The sequence below is a fragment of the Miniopterus schreibersii genome, assembly GCF_964146895.1.
Source record: "Miniopterus schreibersii genome assembly, chromosome: 4".
Taxonomy (NCBI): Eukaryota; Metazoa; Chordata; class Mammalia; order Chiroptera; family Miniopteridae; genus Miniopterus; species Miniopterus schreibersii.
The window spans coordinates 74151760-74170831 of NC_138105.1; the positions used below are offsets into that span (position 1 = coordinate 74151760).

Sequence of the window (19072 nt, forward strand, 5' to 3'; positions counted from 1 at the left end):
ACCTTCCCAAGGCTTGGCTGAACCAGGCCTGGCAGACGCTCCATCTCCACCTCCCTCCTCTCCTGACTAGACCCTCCCTGCTTCAGGTTCCACGCAGCTTCCTTCTGCCTCGATTGCCTGGCTTGGCCAGCTCAAACGTAGCCTCTTCCGGGAAGCCCTCCCAGATATTCTGGCGAATAGACTCCTCTCTCGCATCACCCTATTTTATTTCCTTTTGGTCCCTAGCTCAGGCTGAGATCCCCACGCCAGTGGAGTGTAGATAGATCAGATGACGAGGGCCGCGATCCACCTGCACGCACCCCAGGGGTGCGGCGGCACAGCGGCCCCGCCCGTTCTCCGCATCCTACGTCCCCCCTTCCCAGGCTGCCTCGCTCGGGTGACGTCAGCGACCGGGACCCCGCCACCGCCGCAACCTCCGCGCCTGCGGGAGCCGGCATCCCGCGCCGCCAGCGCCTGGCGGGACCATGGCTCCGGTGGCGCAGCTGCCGCTCTTGCTACTGTTGCTGCATCCTCCGCACGCCACGCCCGCGCCTCCTGCCCGTGACCCCTTCGCCCCTCAGCTCGGGGACACGCAGAGCTGCCAGTTGCGGTGCCGCGATCGCTACCCTAGTCTGCAGCCCTCGCAGGTGACACGCAAGCGGTGCCAATCGGAGGACCCGCGATCTTCTGATGGGGCAGAGGTTGCGGGTCTCTTGGTTGGGAGCTCGAGACGGGCTCCTAGGAGGGTTAAGGGGTCGGAAATGGGGGGTGTCTCTCCCACGGGGTTAGGTTCCTCTGGTGGGGGGAAGGGCTGGGGTCCCTTGAATGGGGGCAAACGCAGGCACCTGGGTCCCCCGAAGGAATGGGGGTGTTCCTGCCTTGGGGGAGGGGCTGGGGGGGTCCCTGCGATGGGGGAGCGTATTGGGATGCGCGTGCTTCCGATGAATGTGGAGTTGCGTGGGCGGGGGCGGGGAGTCCCTCCAAGTCGGGGAGAGGGAGGGCGAGGACTGAGGATCCTAATGCCACCAGGAGGGCTCTGATTAGACTCTGCTAAGGAAGAACTCCCAACCCCCACCATCCTCAGACCAGACAGTCCCCTCCTCGCCCACCCAAGCAGCTTTCATATACTCCTTCCTTCTCTCACTCAGAGCCCCCAGCCCCCACTTTTACCGTCATTGCCCCGCCAAGCTGGATCCCAATTTTCCCAGGACTGAAGGGTGACCGAACCTCCTCTGATCCCGCCTCCCCCGCCCCCGCCCCCGCCCCTTTCTCAGGACTGAGAATCCTCAATCTACGCTCTCATCCCTGGAGCCTCTAGGGACCCATTTCCCTACATCTTCCCTAGTTTTCTAACCTTTGCCGAAACTAGCGTCCTCCATTGTTCATCTTCCTTTTCAAGCGGTTTCCCTCCGTGCTCCTCAGAGCTAAGAGCACCCACAAGTATTCTTAGCCTCATCCTAATCTCCCTAGATTTGAGGAAGGGGAACCAAATCTTACACCTCTTTCTCTGAGTGCTTCCAATACCCACCTCCTCCTGCCTCTCCCTCTGGCCTGAGCCCTGTGTCCCCCCTCCCAGGAGAAGCTGGAGCAGGAGGACCCTTCCAAGTCCCAGAATGAATATGACAGGGCCATCTTCATCAGTGCTTGTGAGCGAGGCTGCCGCCTCTTCTCCATCTGCCGGTTTGTGGCCAGGAGCTCCAAACCCAATGCCACCCAAGCTGAGTGTGAAGCAGGTGAGGGCTGGCTGGGTGGGCCAGGGCAGGGAGAGGTGGCCTGGGAAGACTGCCCTTAGTCAAACCCTCCTGCTCCTGCAGCCTGTGTGGAGGCCTACGTGAAAGAGATGGAGCAGCAGGCCTGCAACGAGGGCTGCTGGAGCCAGAACCCTGAGCTGGAGCCCGAGCCAGAGGCCATGCAGAAGGTGGGCACCCCCCCACCTGACACCCTGGATCCCAATTTTCCCAGGACTGAAGGATGACAGAACCTCCTCTGACCCCCCTCCCCCGCCCCCGCCCCCTTCTCAGGACAGAATCCTCAGAAAGGAGCAGGAGGACCCTTCCAAGTCCCAGAATGAACATGAGCCCTCTTCTTTCTACACCCTCCCCCTCAATCCACACTCATGCCCAGAGTCTCCTAGGCTCTCTGATCCATTCTGGGCCTACTGGGTATCCTCGATCAAGCATGTCACATCTCAACTCTCAGTTGTCACCTCTGTGACAAGGGAAGTACTGCTTTCCTCCGCCCCCTGCCCCTTGCCACATTGCAGGAAGTAAATAACAGAAAACAGCCACCTTTTATCAAGCATTTGTCCTGGTCCAGGTTTGACCTCAGCCTGTCCCAAATTCCTCGTGCCGCCTAGAGGTACCAGGGATAATGTCATGTCCAAGAAACCCAAGGTCACACAGAGCTGTGCAGACATTGCATCTAAAGCCAGGGCCACTGGGGCTTATAACAATTCCTCAACTAGCTCATCTTCAGTGCTACCAGAGCTCAGTTTATCGAGCACCTACTGTATGCCCGATGCTGATCTAATCACTTTCCTTGTGGTGAACAAGTGGCCACTGTCATCTGGGGGGCTCAGAACTGAGGTTCAGGAAGAAGCAATCTTCCAAGCATACATACACTGCCTGCCTTCCCCAACGCCCTCGAGAGAAATAATAATTGTTCACCTGTTCATAACTGCTCCCTCATAGTCATGAATAAGTCTAGGCACTGCAGCATCAGAGGAAACTGAGGCAGAGGAAATAATTCACTATAGCCAGAGACCCATGGGCTGGGATTCCACAGAAAGCCCTTTCCCTCCTTCCCCCATTTTCATCCACCCCCTCCAGCCTTTTACGTACATAAAAGCACAAAGCACTACCATTCCTTCCTATTCTGAGTTCTCTCCTGATGCCACTAAAAGAATAACAATGATGATGGCAAATTTTTAAATAATAGTGGCCATTATATATTAGGCACTTATGCTGTGCCATTGCCTAGTTGAAATCTTGTAGCAACCACGTGAGAAAAGAGAATCATTCCCATTCTAGGGCTCAGAGAGGGCAATCCATTCCCCCTAGGGCAACCAGCCAGCTAAATGCAGCAGTGATCCGTGTCTCTCCTATGAAGCCCTATTGCCCCAAACCACTTAGTGAGTTCCAATCACAGTGGACTCACCCAGCTCCCTTCCCGTTGATCAGTGCCCTACCTTAGCCACATTCTGTGCCTTTTGCTTCTCCTCAGCAGAGAAAGGTCCTGGAAGGTCCGAGCAGGGTTCTTTCCCTCCTGGACTTGTTTTCCACCCTCTGCAATGATCTTGTCAACTCAGCCCAGGGCTTCGTCTCCTCCACCTGGACGTACTACCTGCAGACTGACAATGGGAAGGTGGTGGTGTTCCAGGTGAGGGGTCTGGCAGGGGCCACGCCAGAGTGGTGGGTGGATGGTCAGGGTAAGAAGGTGGGATACATTCATTTTTAGCTCATGAGCTGCAAGGTCTATAGCTGATGCTTCAGGCACGGCTGGATCCAGGGGTTCAGTGTCTCACTCTATCACTTGATTCTGCTTTCCTTTGTGGTAGCTTTATTCCCAGGCAAGCACTTTACTCCTAATAGCAGGATGGATATTTAAGGCTCTAAATTACAACTTCTCTGGAGTTTTAACTAAGCAGGGATTTACTCTGATTGACCCTGGTTGGGTCATGTGACCACCTCTCAGCCAATCGCCGTGATTCTATTGGCTTGGCTTGGATCATGTTCTTCAGGAGCTGGAGGCTGAGTTCAAGACAAATTGATGCCCTAGATAGTTTTGCTCCAAGGTTAGAGCATTGGTCCACAGACTGAAGGGCCCTGGGTTCAGTTCCTATCAAGGGCACATTTCTCGGTTGCAGGCCTGATTCCCATCCGTGGTCAGGCCTTGTGTGGGAGGCAACCATTGGATGTGTCTCTCTCACATCGATGTTTCTCTCTTTCCCTTCCACTCTCTCTGAAAAACAATGAGAAATATATCCTCAGGTGAGGATTAAAAAAAAAAAAAAGACAAACCGAGGGGCCCACAATAGCAGGGAACAACATCCTTGACATCATAGCCTCACAGAAGACTGTCCTTCCTACACCCAGTGGGACTAGGTGCCCGCTGGGCATGGGACAATATACCCCGTGTGGTGGTGCCTTTCCAAAGATCTCTGTGCTGTCTTATTGTTGGTCCAGACCCAGCCAGTGGTAGAGAGCCTAGGGCATGAGGGGGCCCGTCTGCAGCGAGTGGAGGTGACCTGGCGAGGATCCCATCCTGAGGCCTTGGAGGTGCACGTAGGTAAGGTCTGAGCCTAGACCAGTGTTCCTTCCGTGGGGAGCTCCACTGCCATAAGGAGTCCTCCTGGCAAATTAACCGTCTAGGACTGGGATTTCTGTCTCAACCCCTAGAGCTTCATGGTCTGTCTCCCAGGGTTCTGTGGTCCATCTCCCAGGGTTCCTCAGTCTGTTTCCTAGGGTTTCATGGTCCATCTCCCAGGGTTCTGATCTGTCCCAGGACTCTATGGCCAATTACCTCAGGCCCTGGCCTCCTTTATTCTCTCAGTGGCTACTGTGGCCTCTAGGGGAAGGCCTGGCAGCCCCTGAGGAACAACCTGTCTCTCAGACCCTTTAGGCTCTTTGGACAAGGTGAGGAAGACCAAGATCCGAGTCAAGACCAGCAACAAGGCCAAGGTGGAATCTGATGAGCTGCAGGACAATGACTTCCTCAGTTGCATGTCCCGGTGGGTAGCAGGACCCTGGGGGTGGGGTGGAGGCAGGAGAGGAAGGTTCCCAGATGCTACTAGTGTCACTGAGTGTACCTGCCATGCTGGGCAGGCGCTCGGGGCTTCCTCGCTGGATCTTGGCCTGCTGCCTCTTCCTGTCTGTGCTGGTGATGCTGTGGCTCAGTTGTTCCACCCTGGTGACTGCTCCTGGCCAGCACCTTAAGTTCCAGGTGGGTGGTGCCAGTGGGTGGGCCTGGAGGAGGGGTAGGGAAGAGCTGCTCCCTAGTTCCCAATGGGGTTGCCCTCTCTCCATTGAGGCCAGGCCCCCTGACTTGCTGGGTGATGTCCAGCAAGTTTCTTCATTCCTTTGTGAAATGGAGGGAAGAACGCCTCCTGCCCTTAGTCAAAGTGACCTGAGATCATGGGTGAGAAGGAGCCTTGCAAGGTGGGGCTCAGTAGCCTTCCCTCCCTCTTCTTCCCTTACAGCCCCTGAACCTGGAACAACAGAAGGGCTTCATGGTAGAGCCAGACTGGCCTCTGTACCCTCCTCCATCACACGCCTTTGGTGACAGTCCCCCACCCTACAAGCTAAACCTGGACCTGACCAAGCTGTAGGCCTCCCTTGACCCACTGCCAGGGGCGAGGGCAGCTCCATCCTCACTGCCCTGTGCCCAGAAGTCTAGGCCAGGGTGAGACCATCTTTGGGCTTCTGCACCCCCAAATCCTTCTCTCTCCCTGGTCCCATCCCTCACCCCTCTGGGTCCTGGGGTCGCCTTGCTGCCACTTGGGGGGTGGGATCTGGCCTTTGTGTGTCCCTGGGCTTCCTTTCCCTGGAGTGTGCTACTTTTTGTTTTCTAATGTGTAGCTTCGTGAGTATTTAAACCCAAGTTCTGTGCTGCCTTCCTCCTTCCTCCTTTTTCCCCTAGAGGGGGTGGGTTTCTGAGGCTTCAGGGGAAACAACTGTCTTGTGCTAAGGCTCCCCCCTTTTCTCCCACCTCACCTCCAGAGATCCAGTCCCATGGGAGGAGGCCCTCTCAGGAGGAGGCTGTGGGCAGCTCCATGCTGGGAGGGTGGGTGGCTGAGGGTGGAATTGCAGCAAGGGGGTCAGGAGGAATAAACCATGTACATAAAAGATGTCTTGGACCAAGTGTGCTTCTGTTTTTCTTGGAAGAGTGGCCTGAGCATGGCCATGACCTCTGCCCACCTGGCCCTTTCTGAGATGGGGGAAGCTCTGGGAACTCCCTGTGGCTCTTGTGCCCCTGGAGGTTGATTCACGTGGGCTCTCTGCCTTCTGCTAGGGTCAGTCACAGTGGTGGGAGGAGGGTGGTGACAGGACCAGCAGAAGGTGGGAAGGAGGAGTGAGAAGTTAGTGTTTCTTTCCGCATGTCCCTCCCTGCGTCCCCCAACCCAAGGTCATAGCTCCACCAAGTGAGCCTTCAGCCTGGGCATGGTAGCAGCTCTCCACTGCTGCTTGTCCTGCACACTGAACCACCCATGTCAGTCACCCAACCTTGCCCACACCTTTGCAAAGAACCCCGTCGTTTCAGCACTCCTTGGATCTTCCATTCTCAGTGGCTCCTGCTGTTGCCAGGACCCTGCCTGATACCATGAGCATCTGGATTCAACATAAAGGCAATTTAGGCTCCCACGTGTCATTCTGGGCCCGATTTGTGGTTTCAGTGCTGCCCCTGGGAATGTTGCCAGGAAATGAGACCTGGACAGAGATGAGAAGTGGAGGCAGGCCATTTCTAGAGGGCTGAGAGGGTCCCTAGTAGTCTTTTCCCCTGCATCTCCGCCCTGTTCCTGGCCTCTCGATCTCAGTGGCTCTGGACACTTGGTGGCCCCTTGATTCTTACCTATCCTCATTCCACCTTATCCCATCAGCAGGGCCTGTCTCCTTGGCCTCTAGCCCACATGCTTCTCTGTCACCATGGAAACCACCTGAGGTCCAAGATACCACCTCCTCTCTGAGCTCCCTGCTTCCCCTCCAGCCACACTCCAGCTCTATGCAGCAGCTGGGGAGCTGTGGGTATTATGCAAATCCAATCCCAGACATCACCTCTTTCTGGGTTTACATGAAGAGCCTAAACATGTACCAACATGAGCCCCCACAATCTGGCTTTATTAACATTAACTACTTCTGGCCCTGGCCCGGTAGCTCAGTTAGTTAGAGCCTTGTCCCACTATGCCAAGTTTGCAGGTTTGATCCCCTATAGGGAACAGACAAGAAGCAACCAATGAATGCATAAATAAGCAGAACAACAAATTGATGTCTCTCCTTCTCAAATTGATCAATAAATTAAAAAAAATTTGACCACTTCTACAGAGACTCTGCCTCTCGCTCACTATGTGCCAGCTATAGTTCTTGAGCCTACCTTGTTCCTTCCAACCCCAAGGCTTTTGCACTGGCATTTCCCTCTGCCAGGGATACCCTTGCAGCCTGGCTCTGCCCTAGTTCTTAACAAAAAGGGCTCCTCAGCAGAAGACATCCCAGCCGTCCCAGAATGGGCTAGCATTCCCTGTTATACACATGTTTAGCTCCCTGTCAATCTCCCTGTGCTTACCATAGTAATTATTAAATAATTAGTAATTACTTGTTTCAACATTGGTACAACATAATTTTATAAGCTGCACTAAGGCAGCTTCCATGGATCTCATAGACGATGGGGCATGGAGCAGGGAATCAGTAATTATGTTTGCTTGGGTTTCTCCTTGTTTCCCTCCCAGACCTCAGAAGCAGCCTCACCCTGTCAAGTCCATCCCCTACATGGAGTCAGACCATGTCCCTCCCCTGCTGATTCTCACGACTTCCTTTTGCCCTTAGACACCACCTAATTCCCTCTTACAGGCTTTCAATACTTGTCAACCTGGCAGCCACCTCTCTTGTTATGTCCCTCCCACCTTTTGGTCTACCAACAAAATGGGCTCTGTCCTCGTTGCTTCCTGCAGTAACGTCAATGGTCCAACCTCTGGGCCTTTGCTATAGCAGCTGCTCCTTCCGTTGGGAATGCTATCATGGACTTGGGCTGGTAGGAGTTTACCCAGTACCCGTCACCCTCTTCTTCTTTTCTAACAGAACTCTGGTTTGCTTTGACCAAACCTCTGTGGCTCAGGGGAAGTTGAGCAGCATGACCCAAGCCTCCTCTGGTATTGGCGGGGTTTCTTGGGAGAGAGACATACCCTGTTAACTGGGGTTGTTGAGCTGGGAGGATATGAGTCTGGAGCTAGCAAGGGTCATATGTTACCAAACTGACAGAGCCTTCCAGATAGATATAGAGAGACTTTGTCTCCATGACACTGCTGGAAGTCCTGACTCAAGCTGTGCCTGAAGCCCACACTGCTTCTTTAAAAAAAATTTTTTTTAATCCCCACCCGAAGATATTTTTTTCATTGCTTTTCAGAGAGAGTGGGAGGAAGAGAAACATCAATGTGAGAGGGACACATTGATTGGTTGCCTCCCACATGCACTCCAACAGGGGCTGGGGTCAAGCCTGCAACCGAGGTACATGCCCTTGATTGGAATTGAACCCAGGGCCTTTCAGTCCATGCTCTAACCACTGAACAAACCGTCAGGGCCCACACTGCCTCTTGAGTTTTGGCTTATGTCAGTTTGCATTGGGCTTCTTTGAACTGAAAAGTTGTGACTGATCTCTGACTCTTTGTTCTCCCTTCTTTCTCTCAAGACTGTGTTTGGTTTGTTTGCTGCTGTGTCTAGTGTATTAATTCTTTTTTTTCTTTTAAAATATTTTTTAAATCCTTACCCGAGAATATGTTTATTGATTTTTAGAGAGAGGAAGGGGGGGTGGAGAGAGAGAGAAGGAGAAACATTGATGTGAGAGAGAAACATCGATTGGTTACCTCCCATACGCACCCCAGTGGAGGATTGTATCTGCAACCCAGGTACCTGCCCTTGAATCCGAGATGCTTCAATGTGTGGGCTGGATGCTCTAACCACTTAGCAACACAGCCAGGGCTCTAGTATATTAATTCTTAAAGCCCTGGTGATCAGCCCAGGCCTGGGCCAAGAGTGAATGCTCCATAGATGTGGAATTAATGCTAGGTGGCGTGGGTGTGTGGAGAGGGGAGAGGAGCCCCTTCCAAGAAGGCAATGAGTGATGGCTGCCTGGAAGAGGTGGCAGCTGACTTGAGCTTTGAGGAATGGATAGAATATGGGGAGAAGGGAGCGTGTCCCAGGTGCATGAATGTGTGTTGGAAGTGTGTGTGTGTTCTAAGAAAAGTAATCTCTGTTTACATCACCGGCCCTTCTGAGAGTTTCACTGGAGGAGGGGCCCAAGTGCCAAGCAAAGGACTTTGGGTCCCTTGTGGAGTTATAGGAGAAAAAGGGACTTTGCTTCCATCTGGGGCTCCTTTCAGGGGTGAGGGCCAGCAGAGGCAACCTTGTGGAGGAGCCCTGACTCACCACAGCTCTCTAAGCCTCAGTGTTCTTTTCTGCTCTCCCAGTTCTTCCAGGCATCTTGACACTTCCTCCACCTTCCGCCTGCACCCGATGCAGACCTGGTGGATGGTGGGTGGTGGGTGGCATCATGGCAATAGGCAGGAATGCCCATGTGTCCTCATAACACAAGGTTGTCATGACAACTGGCTGTTCTGTTTTCCTGGCCACATGCCTGAGTTCTGGGCCCTGGGAGGTAATCTGCTGAGGAAGGGAGGGAGGCAGTGAGGTATCCCTGTAATAGTCCCTCGGCGCTTAGAGGGAAGGATGGGGACTCATGCCTTTCCCTTCTGTATGTGTATGGGAAGTGCAGACTAGGCCCCTGCTCAGGGCCAGGCATCAACCCAATGGGGAAACTAAGGCCTCCAGGGGTTCTATGCCATGTTACTCTGCCCACAACCCACTTCACACCCAGTCCTGCCAGACTCTATGAAGCTCCTGGCACTCTCCCTCCTCAAGGTCCCCATACAGGCTCTTTCCTCTGCCTAGAAGGCTCCGCTTTCTTCCTGGCCAACTCTTCAGCTTAAATGTCCCTCCTTGCCCTCCTGGCTCAGCCCGGCCCCCCCTAAGTCACTATGCCCCAACTCAAGCCTCTATCATGTTGACAATTATGTTATTGCTTCTTTGCTTGTGTGATGATTGGTTTAATAAATGATCCCTCTGCCAGATGTGACGCGCGAGCAGTCTCAGTCACAGCTGTGCCCCACATCCAGGAGGCTGCTCTCAATACATCTTTGTCTACGCTCTCCCTCCTTGCTCCAAACCTTGCTCATGCCACCCCAGCCAATGTGGTTTCTTGCCTCTATCTCTTAGGCTCTTTCTGGAACCAGGTTTGGGGCCTACACATTACTTCCACCTAAAATGATCTGGAACATTCTGGGCCCTTCCACAAAACAACGTTCTGGAATGTCCTGGAACATCCTAGAATATTCTGTCCCCTGCTTTTATTAAAGCTGGACATCACCTCCTTAAAGAGGCTATCCCCAACCTATGGCTGAAGTAATCCCTCCCCTCTTGGAAACTCTCAGCCCATTGCCTTCATGGCAGTTATCAGGAAAGGCCTTGGTTATGGATCAGTTTGTGTGTCTCAGGTTTGTCTTTCCCATTAGAATATATATTTCAGTCCTGGCCGGTATTGCTCAGTGGTTAGAGGATTGGCCTGAACACTGAAGGGTCGGAGGTTCAATTTCTGGTCGAGGGCACGTACCTGGGTTGCAGATTAGATCCTGGCCCTGGTTGGGGCGCATATGGGAGGCAACCAACTGATATGTTTCTCTCATATCGATGTTTCTCCCTCTCCACCCCCCTTCCTTGACCCCTTTCACTCTCTCTAAAAATCAATGGAAAAAATATCCTCAGGTAAGGATTAACAAAAAAAGAATAAAAAATAATATACATTCCATACTATTCTGAAATAAGAGGGCAGGGATCTTGCCTGACATGCTTACAGCCTGGCACCTGGCACTGGAGGGAGGCAGCATGAGACCAGGAGGTGGTGGTGAGCTCTAGGGTAGGACGGCTCTGACCTTCTCCTGACGGTCAAGAAAGTACCTTTGCGGTCAGTGCTTTCCCTCCCTGGTGATCCATACCAGGTGGCCCCTGTCCCAGTCCATCAACATAGATTAGTGTGGCCTGTCTGTGAACTTCACATAAATGGAATCGTACAATGTGTCCTCTTCATGCCTGCTTCTTTCAATCAGTGTCAGCAAGATCCACCTTGGGCCTTGGGCAAATTACTCTGAGTCTCTAGGTCTTGCTTTTCAATTGAAGTGTAATTTACACACAGCAACATACACTCATTTTTACTGTACAGAACCAATGTTTACACTCCTGTGACCTGAGTACAGAGTACCCCCAGACCCTGGGGGCTTCCTCTTGCTCCTTTCCAGTTGGTCACCTCCCAGAGGCAGACCCAGGTCTTACCTCTATCACCTTGGCTCCATCTGGCCTGTTTTATTTTTGCTTTTGTGAAAAATAAATCAGCTTTAAGGAGGCAAAATTTACATTCAATAATGCAACCATTTTAAGTGCTCAATGAGTTTTGACAGATGTAACCCCCCTTGTTGCCCCATAATCAAGAAATAGAACATTTCCATCACTTCAAGGCCCTGTGCCCCTTTGTGGTCAGTGCTTTCCCTCCCTGATGATCCACACCAGGTGGCCCCTGTCCCGGCCCGTCAACATAGATGAGTGTGACCTGTCCGTGAACTTCACATAAATGGAATCATACAATGTGTCCTCTTCATGTCTGCTTCTTTCACTCAATGTCAGCAAGATCCACCTGTGAGGTGCACATAGCACTGGTTTGTTCTTTTTTCTTGCTGCGTAGTATTCCATTGTGTGACTATGTCACCGTTTATTTATCCATCGACCTATTGGTGGACCCTTAGGATGTTCTCAGTTTAGGGCTGTTACGACCATTTGTGTTCACATCTTTGGTGAAACCATGTCTTCCTTTCTGTTGGATAAAGACCTGTAGTAGGTTGAGTAGTGCCCCTGCCCTCCTCATTTTATGTCCACTCAGAACCTCAGAATATGACCTTATTTGGAAGTAGGGTCTTTGCAGTTCCCATTTTCACTTGTCTTGGGCACATACCTCAGAGTGGAATGGCTGGGTCACAAGGGTAGCTCCAGAAGGAACTTTTGGATGAACTGTCATCCATTCCCTTTTCTTGCTTATCATCTGACCTGCCCCTGGAATTTCAGCTTCCCAAGGGGTAAGGGACTCTGTTTTATTCCTGGTTCAGAGCCCTGGGCAGCACCTGGCACATTATGTAAATACATAGTGCAGGAATGAATAATTGTGACTCTTGGCTAAGTAATAACTCTTAGATTCTCTGGATCTTAGTTTCCACATCTGTGAAATGGGAATAAACTCAACCCTTCCCTCAGGAAGAATTAGTCTCCTTTCCTCCAAAAAGCCAGATTTTCAAATGTCCACAGCATATATACCATGGGCTGCTAATTGGCCCTGAGAAAAGAATCACAAGGTCTGCATTCCTTCCTGGATGGTGAAGAAGGTGAGGGGCTCTTAGAGTCACACAGCAAGGGATTTGAGTTCTGGGACCTTAGGAAGTGGACTGTATGAGGCAGTTCTTGGGGACTGCCACCTCAGTTGGGGTGCTGGAAGAAGACTACAGTCCACAGCCAGGCAGGGGTGGGGATTGCTGCCTAAAGGTGAGCCAGCCCTGGGAGGACCTCATGCGAGGTGGGCGAAGCAGGTCCCAGTGATTTATTACCAGGGAGAGTGGGCTTTGAGGAAGGGGAGGAGTCCCAGCAGTCCCCACTACACTATTAGTAAGGTAATGGCTGATATGGACCAAGTGCTACAACAAGGCCTTCAGGACCTACAGGGTCTCTTCCTCTGAACCAGAGGTCCTGGTAGCTCCCCAGGCCAAAGGTCACACATATCTGGCAGAGGCCAGCCTCAAACCAGATCCACAGTTTTGAATGCTGACTCACACCCTCCCAGCCTGTTTTCTTATATGTAAAATTGACATATACCCCCAGAAAATTGAAATTGAGCATTTAAACAAATACATGTGCACACATGTTCACAGCACACTGTTCACAATAGCCAAAAGGAAGAAATGACCCAAGTGTCCATCAAAGGGTGAGTGAATGAACAAAATGTGGCCCATCTATACAATGGAATATTAGTTATAAAAAGGAGTGAAGCGCTGACAAGCTACAACATAGGTGAACCTCATAAATATGCTAAATATTAAAATAAGCCAGATTTATAAAGACACATGTTGTGTTAGTCCATTTACATAAAATGTTCAGAACATGTAAACCCACAGGGACAGAAAACAGATTAGTAGTTGCCAGGGATTAGGGGATTGGAAATGGACAGTGGGTGCTAATGGGGACGGGGTATCCTTTTGGGATGATGGAAATATTTTGGAACTAGATAGAGGTGATGGTTGCATGACACCATGAATGCACTAAATGCCGTTGAATTGTATACTTTAAAATGGTAAATTTTATGATATGAGATTTATATTTCAATTTAAAAAAGGAAAACTCAAATACAGAGTTTGTTAGGTAGAAAAATCAAAAAGTGCTGGGTGGCAGAGAGTGGTGTGGGAGAGGAGAAGTGCAGTCCACTGGCATAGACTTAGGGTTACTAATTGAGCTGTCCTGAGCACAGTATGTTGTTTATTTCATCCTGGTCTCCATGCTCTGTCCTTCAGGGTCATTTTAAAGATGGGAAAATTGAGGTGTAAAGAGCTGGAGCAACCCGTCCAAGGCCTCATGGCTCATAGGAAGTGGATGCAGAATTGAGGGTGACAATAGTGTTTATCAGATGTTGGCCTAGTTTGTTTGTTTGTTTATTTATTTATTTATTTTTTATTATTTTGGTTAATCCCCACCTGAGGATATTTTTTCTATTGATTTCCAGAGAGTAGGAGGGAGGGAAGGAGAGAGAGAGAAAAAAACATCAATGTGAGAAAGACACATTGATTGGTTGCCTCCCGCACATGTCCAGACCTGGGAGAGGATGAACCTGCAACCCAAGTACATGCCCTTCACTGGGAATCAAACTCGTGACCCTTCTGTGCACCAGCCAGCACCCTAACCACTGAGACACGCTGGCTAGGATGACCTGTATAGTTTATAGAGAAGCAAAAGCAGGCACTGGGAGTGTTTGCAGCTCGCTCCAAGGCTACTCAGTGGTGAAGGGCAGACAGGTGAATGAGGCCCCAGCATGAGACTCTAGGAAACAAGGCATCCTCTACTTCCCAAGCTTCAGTTTCCTCCTCTTTAACACCTGGGGGTTACAAGGAGGCTTCTGAGCTCTGACCTAGGGCTGTGAGTCCCACAGCTGAGTCCCAGAGCAGGGGAGCAGGTGGCAAGGCCCCTGCCTCTGGGAGAGCCATGCCAGCTGTGAGCCAGATGGTGGCTAGGCCTCAGGATGCTGCCTGCTATGTCCCTGCTTGTGGGGTCTGCCAGACCACAGGTCATTATTGGATGAAGCTGTGCAGTAACTTTTGTTGGCCCTCCAGGTCCCCTACCTGCCCATGCCCCATCTCAGGTATGACAGGCAGTCAGGCTAAGCCAAGAACCCTGGCCTCCCTCTGCCTCACCCCACATCCCATCTGTTGCATCTCCTATTGGCACCACTTGCAAAATACCTCCTGGCTAAGACCACCTTCCACACCTCCCCTGCCGCCACACTGGGAAGAGCCCCATTATTTGTCCTAGAACACTCCTAAGTATTGTCCCTTATTCAAGATATTGCCCCCTACTGTCATGTTGATTACATCCCCTCTGCTGACAAGCCCCCTCTCCTCATTTTATGTAGGGAAAATGCCTCCACAGTGGTACATGAGGCCCTCCATGACCTAGGGCACCCCTCATTGACGCCCACACTGTCTTTTCCTCCCCTCTCCCTCACTTTTCCTTTTAGGCAACACTCCAGGTACACTCCTGTCTCAGGTTCTTTGCACTGGCTGTCCTGTGACATGTGATCTTGGAGTACCTAGTGTGACCACAGCACCGTGCATCTGCAGCATGCTATGTATGTGCACATAGCCAGGGGCCCAGTGATCCTGGGCTGTCTGTGTATGTGACATGTGGGTTGAATCTGGGTGTTTATGAAGTGTGTGTGCATATGGATGCCATTGACTGCAGCCGTATGTTTGGCGGGTGTGTGAGCTGTAGGTCTCAGCTGAGCAGGGTTTGATGCCTGCATGTGGTTCATCTGGAACAAAGGCTTGAGTGGCGGCCGACCACAAGGCAGGAGAGGGTGTGTGTGCAGAGCTTGCCGGGAATTCAAGTTGCTCATACATGCACGCAACATTTATTGAGTGCTTATTGTGTGCTGGAGAGGTCAGCAGGGCCCTTCAGCACCTGGTATCTGTCAACTTGCAGTGTCAACTCCTGAGCATTTTACACAAACGATCAAGAACCTATTATATACTTGACCCTCTGCTGAACAGATATCAGTTGGGTCTGGTTCTACCTGCAGGAGCCCACTCAGGGGGCCCTATGCTTCTTCCGCTGGAGTCTCCAGCCCATGTCCATGCCTTTCTCTAAGTGCTTACTGCAGGGAGGGCTCTTAGCCCCATCTGGACCCCTGGGCCTTGTTCAAGGATGCACAAAGGAGGGTTTTCCGACTCAGAGGGTGAAAAAACAAATGGGCTCAAGGCTGGAGAGAAGATCCTGGGAGCCTGAACAATGCCAGGGCAGAGGTTCTAGGCTTTCTGAGGGGTGGGTGGGGGTGCCTTTGAAAGCTCTGGGAGCTTTATGGAGGCCCTGTTGACCAAACACGGGTTGGCAGTTTGAGTCCTGAGCATTGGGTGAGAGTTCCCGCATCTGAGGGAGGTATTGGGGAGGGAGTGACTCTGGGAGAGGACAGGGTAGTTCTCAGAGCTCGGGGACCATTTCCCCAAGCCCCACCTCCCATTAAGCTCCATCCCTTCCCCTTTCCAGAGCAGACCCCGCTCCAGACCTGGTTGCACCTCACCGTCTGGACAGCCCCCTCCAACCACTTCTCTCTAGTCCCATCCTCACCTTATGCCTCGCCAATGTCTCTGCCTTTATGCCCCCGACCTTGCAACCGTCTTTTCTGCTCCGCCCCATCCCAGACCAGGCCCCGCCCCTCTTTAGACCAGTGCCTCGCCCCTGGTCCCAGTCCGGCCAATCTCCCGCCCCTCCCTGCTCAGACACTGCCAGCTCCCGGACCAGATCACGCCCCTCGCCACAAGCCCCGCCTCTCCTCTACTCCGGAGGTCAGGCCCTCTGCCCTCCCTCGCCCCGCCCACCTTCAGACTCCGCCCCATCCCGGGAGGCCACGCCCCCTAGACACACCCGGCCTCTCTCCTCGCCCAAGCCCCGCCCTTGCTGAGCACGGCCCGCCCCTGATCCCCAAGTCTTACTTTCCTGGATAGGCGCGCGGCACCCGTCATTCGAACGCGCGGCGGCGGTGGCGGCGGTAAAATGGCGGAGTCCGGTGGTGGCGGCGGCGGCGGCGGCGTTGGCTTCGGCGCAGGCTCGGGCCCGGAGCGCCCGAGCAGGTGAGACCCGGCCTGCAGTGCACCCGCATCTGCCCCGGGGCCCAGGTGACCTGTGGGGAGTCCTGGGGGTCTGAGGAGCTGGAAAGTGTACTGGGCCGGCCGGAGGGTCTTTTCAGGGGACTGCAGGCTTTAGGGGCTGCTGAGGGGGCAGCTGAAGGAGGGCTGGGGGGGTCCCAGGACCTCGAGGCGTCTACATGTGGCCCTATGGGCCAGAGGGGGCATTGGAGGGCTTGGAGGTCTGAAGGGCAACTCAGGTGCTCCTGACTGGTAACTGGGAATGCCAATGAGTCTGGGAGGCAGCGAGTGCCTGAGCAGGGGCCATGGGCAGTCTTGAGGTTGTTGAGGCTGTTTTCGGGACTCTGAGGAGACTGAAGGGAGTTTGCAGGGACTGAGGCCCAAGGCTTCCTGGAGGGTGCTAAAGGGACCCTGAGTGTTTTAAAGGTGGCCCTGAGGACATGCTGAGGGGACCTGTGATGGGTGAGGACTGTGGAAGGCTGGGGATAAGGGGGCTCAAGTGAACTTGAGGACCTGAAAGAGGCCTAAGAGGCTTGGGAGAACCTGACAGGGGATGCTCTGAGGCCCTGGGGGGGTCCCAGTTGGTCTTGATGGGCAAGGAGGGGTCTGGGGTCTTGAGGAGCTAGAATGGGTCTTGAGGGGCTAGAGTGGGTCTTGAGGAGCCTGAGGATGGTGAGAGTCCTGAAGGTTTAAAGAAAACAGAAGGAAGGTCCCTCCTTTCCCATCCACATGGGGTTTAAGTATCCCCTCCCCCAGGCTAAAGAACTTGAAACTAGGTCTTATTTATTTATTTATTTATTTATTTATTTTTTTAAATCTTCACCCAAGGATATTTTTTCCATTGCTTTTCAGAGAGAGTGGAAGGGAGAGAGAAAGAGAGAGAGAGAAACATCTATGTGAGAGAGGCACATCGATTGGTTGTCTCCCACACGCACCCTGATCAGGGCCAGGGATCTAGCCTGCAGCCGAGGTACATGCCCTTGGCTGGAATGGAACCTGGGACCCTCCAGCCTGCAGGCCGATGCTCTTACCACTGAACCAAACCAGCCAGGGCAAAGCTAGGCCTTGCCCTCAGACTAAGGGGGCAGAATTCATCCCCTTTGGTCAGAGGGAGGTACCCTTTCCCTTTGGCCAAATCCTGAGACTGGTTGCTTAAACCCCAGAATTGGTGTAAAACTTATTGTTTACATGTGTTGTTCTGGGTTTTCAGAGGGGAAGAACGCCTGTCCTAGGGAACACGACTTCCCTTCCTTTTTACATTGCACAGGGCCACCATAGCCCAGAACTTCCCATCCCTGTCCCCCAGGACAGCCTGTTGCCCTTGGCTGACCAAGGACAAAATTTGGGCTCTTTCTCGCTGGTGAGTTTATGGGAGCAAATCATTTCAGTCAACATGATGAATGATGAAGTTGGTCAGTACTCGTGTGCTGTGGTGTCATTTCTCATTGTGGGGACCTGGAGTGGTGCTGGCCCGAAAGAACTGATGGCCCAGGTGCATGAGCTGGGTTTTGGAGGCCTCCAGTGGGGAGCAAGCGAGATTCAGAGGATTTGGGAAGACATTCAGGGGGTAGCCTGGGTAGGGTTTGGTGACTAGGTATGAGGAAGCATGTAAGGAACAGACAAGAGGGAACAGTGAACCCTAGGTCCCTGCCTTGGGCCCTGGGGTGGGATAACCTGGGACAAGGGTGAGGTATAATTAATTACATACCATACTGTTCACTCATTTTAGCTGAGCAGTTCATTGACTTTTAATAAATATATAAGGGTGGGATAAATGGTGATGGAAGGAGACTTGACTTGGGGTGGTGAACACACAATACAATATACAGATGATGTATTATCGAATTGTACACCTGAAACCTATATAATTTTATTAACCAATGTCATTCCAATAAATTCAATAAAAATAAATTTATAGATTATGAGTATACACTCATTAACACAATCCAGTTTTTCAGATTACTTTCATCACGCCAAAGAGTTCCATCAAGCCCATTGCAGTGAACCCCGCTCCCACCCTCAGCCCAAGGCACACCCTGATCTGCTTTTGTTTTCTGTAATTTTGCATTTTTAGAAATTTTACAAGAATGGGATAATCCAATCTGTGGCTTCTTGTGACTGGCTTCTTTCCCTTAACAAAATGTTTTTGAAATTCATCTATGTTGTCACAAGTATCAGAAGTTTGTTGTTTTTCACTGCTGCATAGTGTTCCACTGTATGGATGGACATGGTTTGTTTATCCATTTACTGGTTATTTTCATTTTGATAATTACAAATAAAGTTGCTGTGAAGATTTGATTATGTGTCTTTGTGAGACATATACTTCCATCCTCAGGTAAATACCTAGGAGTGAAATGACTGGGTCCTATATGGTAGGGTAGCTGCACCATGTTGCATTCATATCGGCAACGCGTGAGAGTCTCAGTTGCTCCCCATCCACACCGACACTTGATGTGGCCAGTCTTTAATTTTAGCAGTTTTCGGTTTTAATTTGCATCTCCCTAATAACTAATGATGTTGGACATTTTTTCATGATCTTATTGGCTTTTCATATTTTTGATAAAGTGTCTTCAAACATTTTGCCCATTTTTTAGTTGAGTTGTCTTCTCATTGACCTAAAAATATTCTTTTTAATTTATTGATTTTAGAGAGAGAGAGAGAGGAAGGGAGAGAGAGATCGATCAGCATTGATTTGTTGTCCCATTTATTTATGCATTCATTGGTTAACTACTTTATGTGCCCTGACCAGGGATCGAACCTGCAACCTTGGAATATCAGGACGACTCTCTAACCAATTGAGCTACCCAGCCAGGGCTCTTCTTACTGACTTAAGAGTTTTTTATGTATTCTGGATACAAATCCTTTATTAGATATATGATTTGCAAATATTTT

General features: G+C 51.5%; 3 protein-coding genes across 6 annotated transcripts in view; all 3 read left to right on the forward strand.

Annotated features, from left to right (window-relative positions):
* The first annotated feature begins 362 nt into the window (after positions 1 to 362).
* TMEM59L (transmembrane protein 59 like) lies at positions 363 to 5835 on the forward strand. Of its 4 annotated transcripts, none has more exons than XM_081134936.1 (8): positions 363 to 626; positions 1556 to 1712; positions 1794 to 1897; positions 3202 to 3357; positions 4164 to 4266; positions 4591 to 4708; positions 4803 to 4920; positions 5177 to 5835. In XM_081134936.1, the coding sequence occupies exons 1-8, from the start codon at positions 465 to 467 to the stop codon at positions 5303 to 5305; spliced, it is 1047 nt and encodes a 348-aa protein (XP_080991062.1). In that variant the 5' UTR covers positions 363 to 464; the 3' UTR covers positions 5306 to 5835. The 4 variants fall into 4 exon arrangements, with proteins under 4 accessions (XP_080991062.1, XP_080991063.1, XP_080991064.1 ...); XM_081134937.1 differs by having other exon boundaries at positions 370 to 626; positions 3205 to 3357; XM_081134938.1 differs by having other exon boundaries at positions 370 to 626; positions 4875 to 4920; positions 5177 to 5829.
* Positions 5836 to 15994: 10159 nt separating this feature from the next.
* Positions 15995 to 19072, forward strand: part of KLHL26 (kelch like family member 26) — a 29678-nt gene continuing 26600 nt past the window's right edge. The window contains exon 1 of the mRNA XM_081134913.1: positions 15995 to 16165. Within this exon, the coding sequence (XP_080991039.1) occupies positions 16089 to 16165 (77 nt within the window). The 5' untranslated portion in view covers positions 15995 to 16088. The remainder of the gene's footprint in view (positions 16166 to 19072) is intronic.
* The window catches only part of CRTC1 (CREB regulated transcription coactivator 1), a 97971-nt gene continuing 94989 nt past the window's right edge, over positions 16091 to 19072 (forward strand). The window contains exon 1 of the mRNA XM_081134903.1: positions 16091 to 16165. The gene's annotated coding sequence lies outside the window, so the exon portion shown is untranslated. The remainder of the gene's footprint in view (positions 16166 to 19072) is intronic.

What these genes read in the sequence shown, in the direction of transcription:
- TMEM59L (XM_081134936.1), top strand. Translation starts at nt 465, where the DNA reads ATGGCTCCGGTGGCGCAGCTGCCGCTCTTGCTACTGTTGCTGCATCCT. An exon ending in CTAGTCTGCAGCCCTCGCAG is followed by an intron (nt 627 to 1,555) that starts GTGACACGCAAG and finishes CCCCCCTCCCAG; the next exon opens with GAGAAGCTGGAGCAGGAGGA. An exon ending in GCCAGCACCTTAAGTTCCAG is followed by an intron (nt 4,921 to 5,176) that starts GTGGGTGGTGCC and finishes CTTCCCTTACAG; the next exon opens with CCCCTGAACCTGGAACAACA.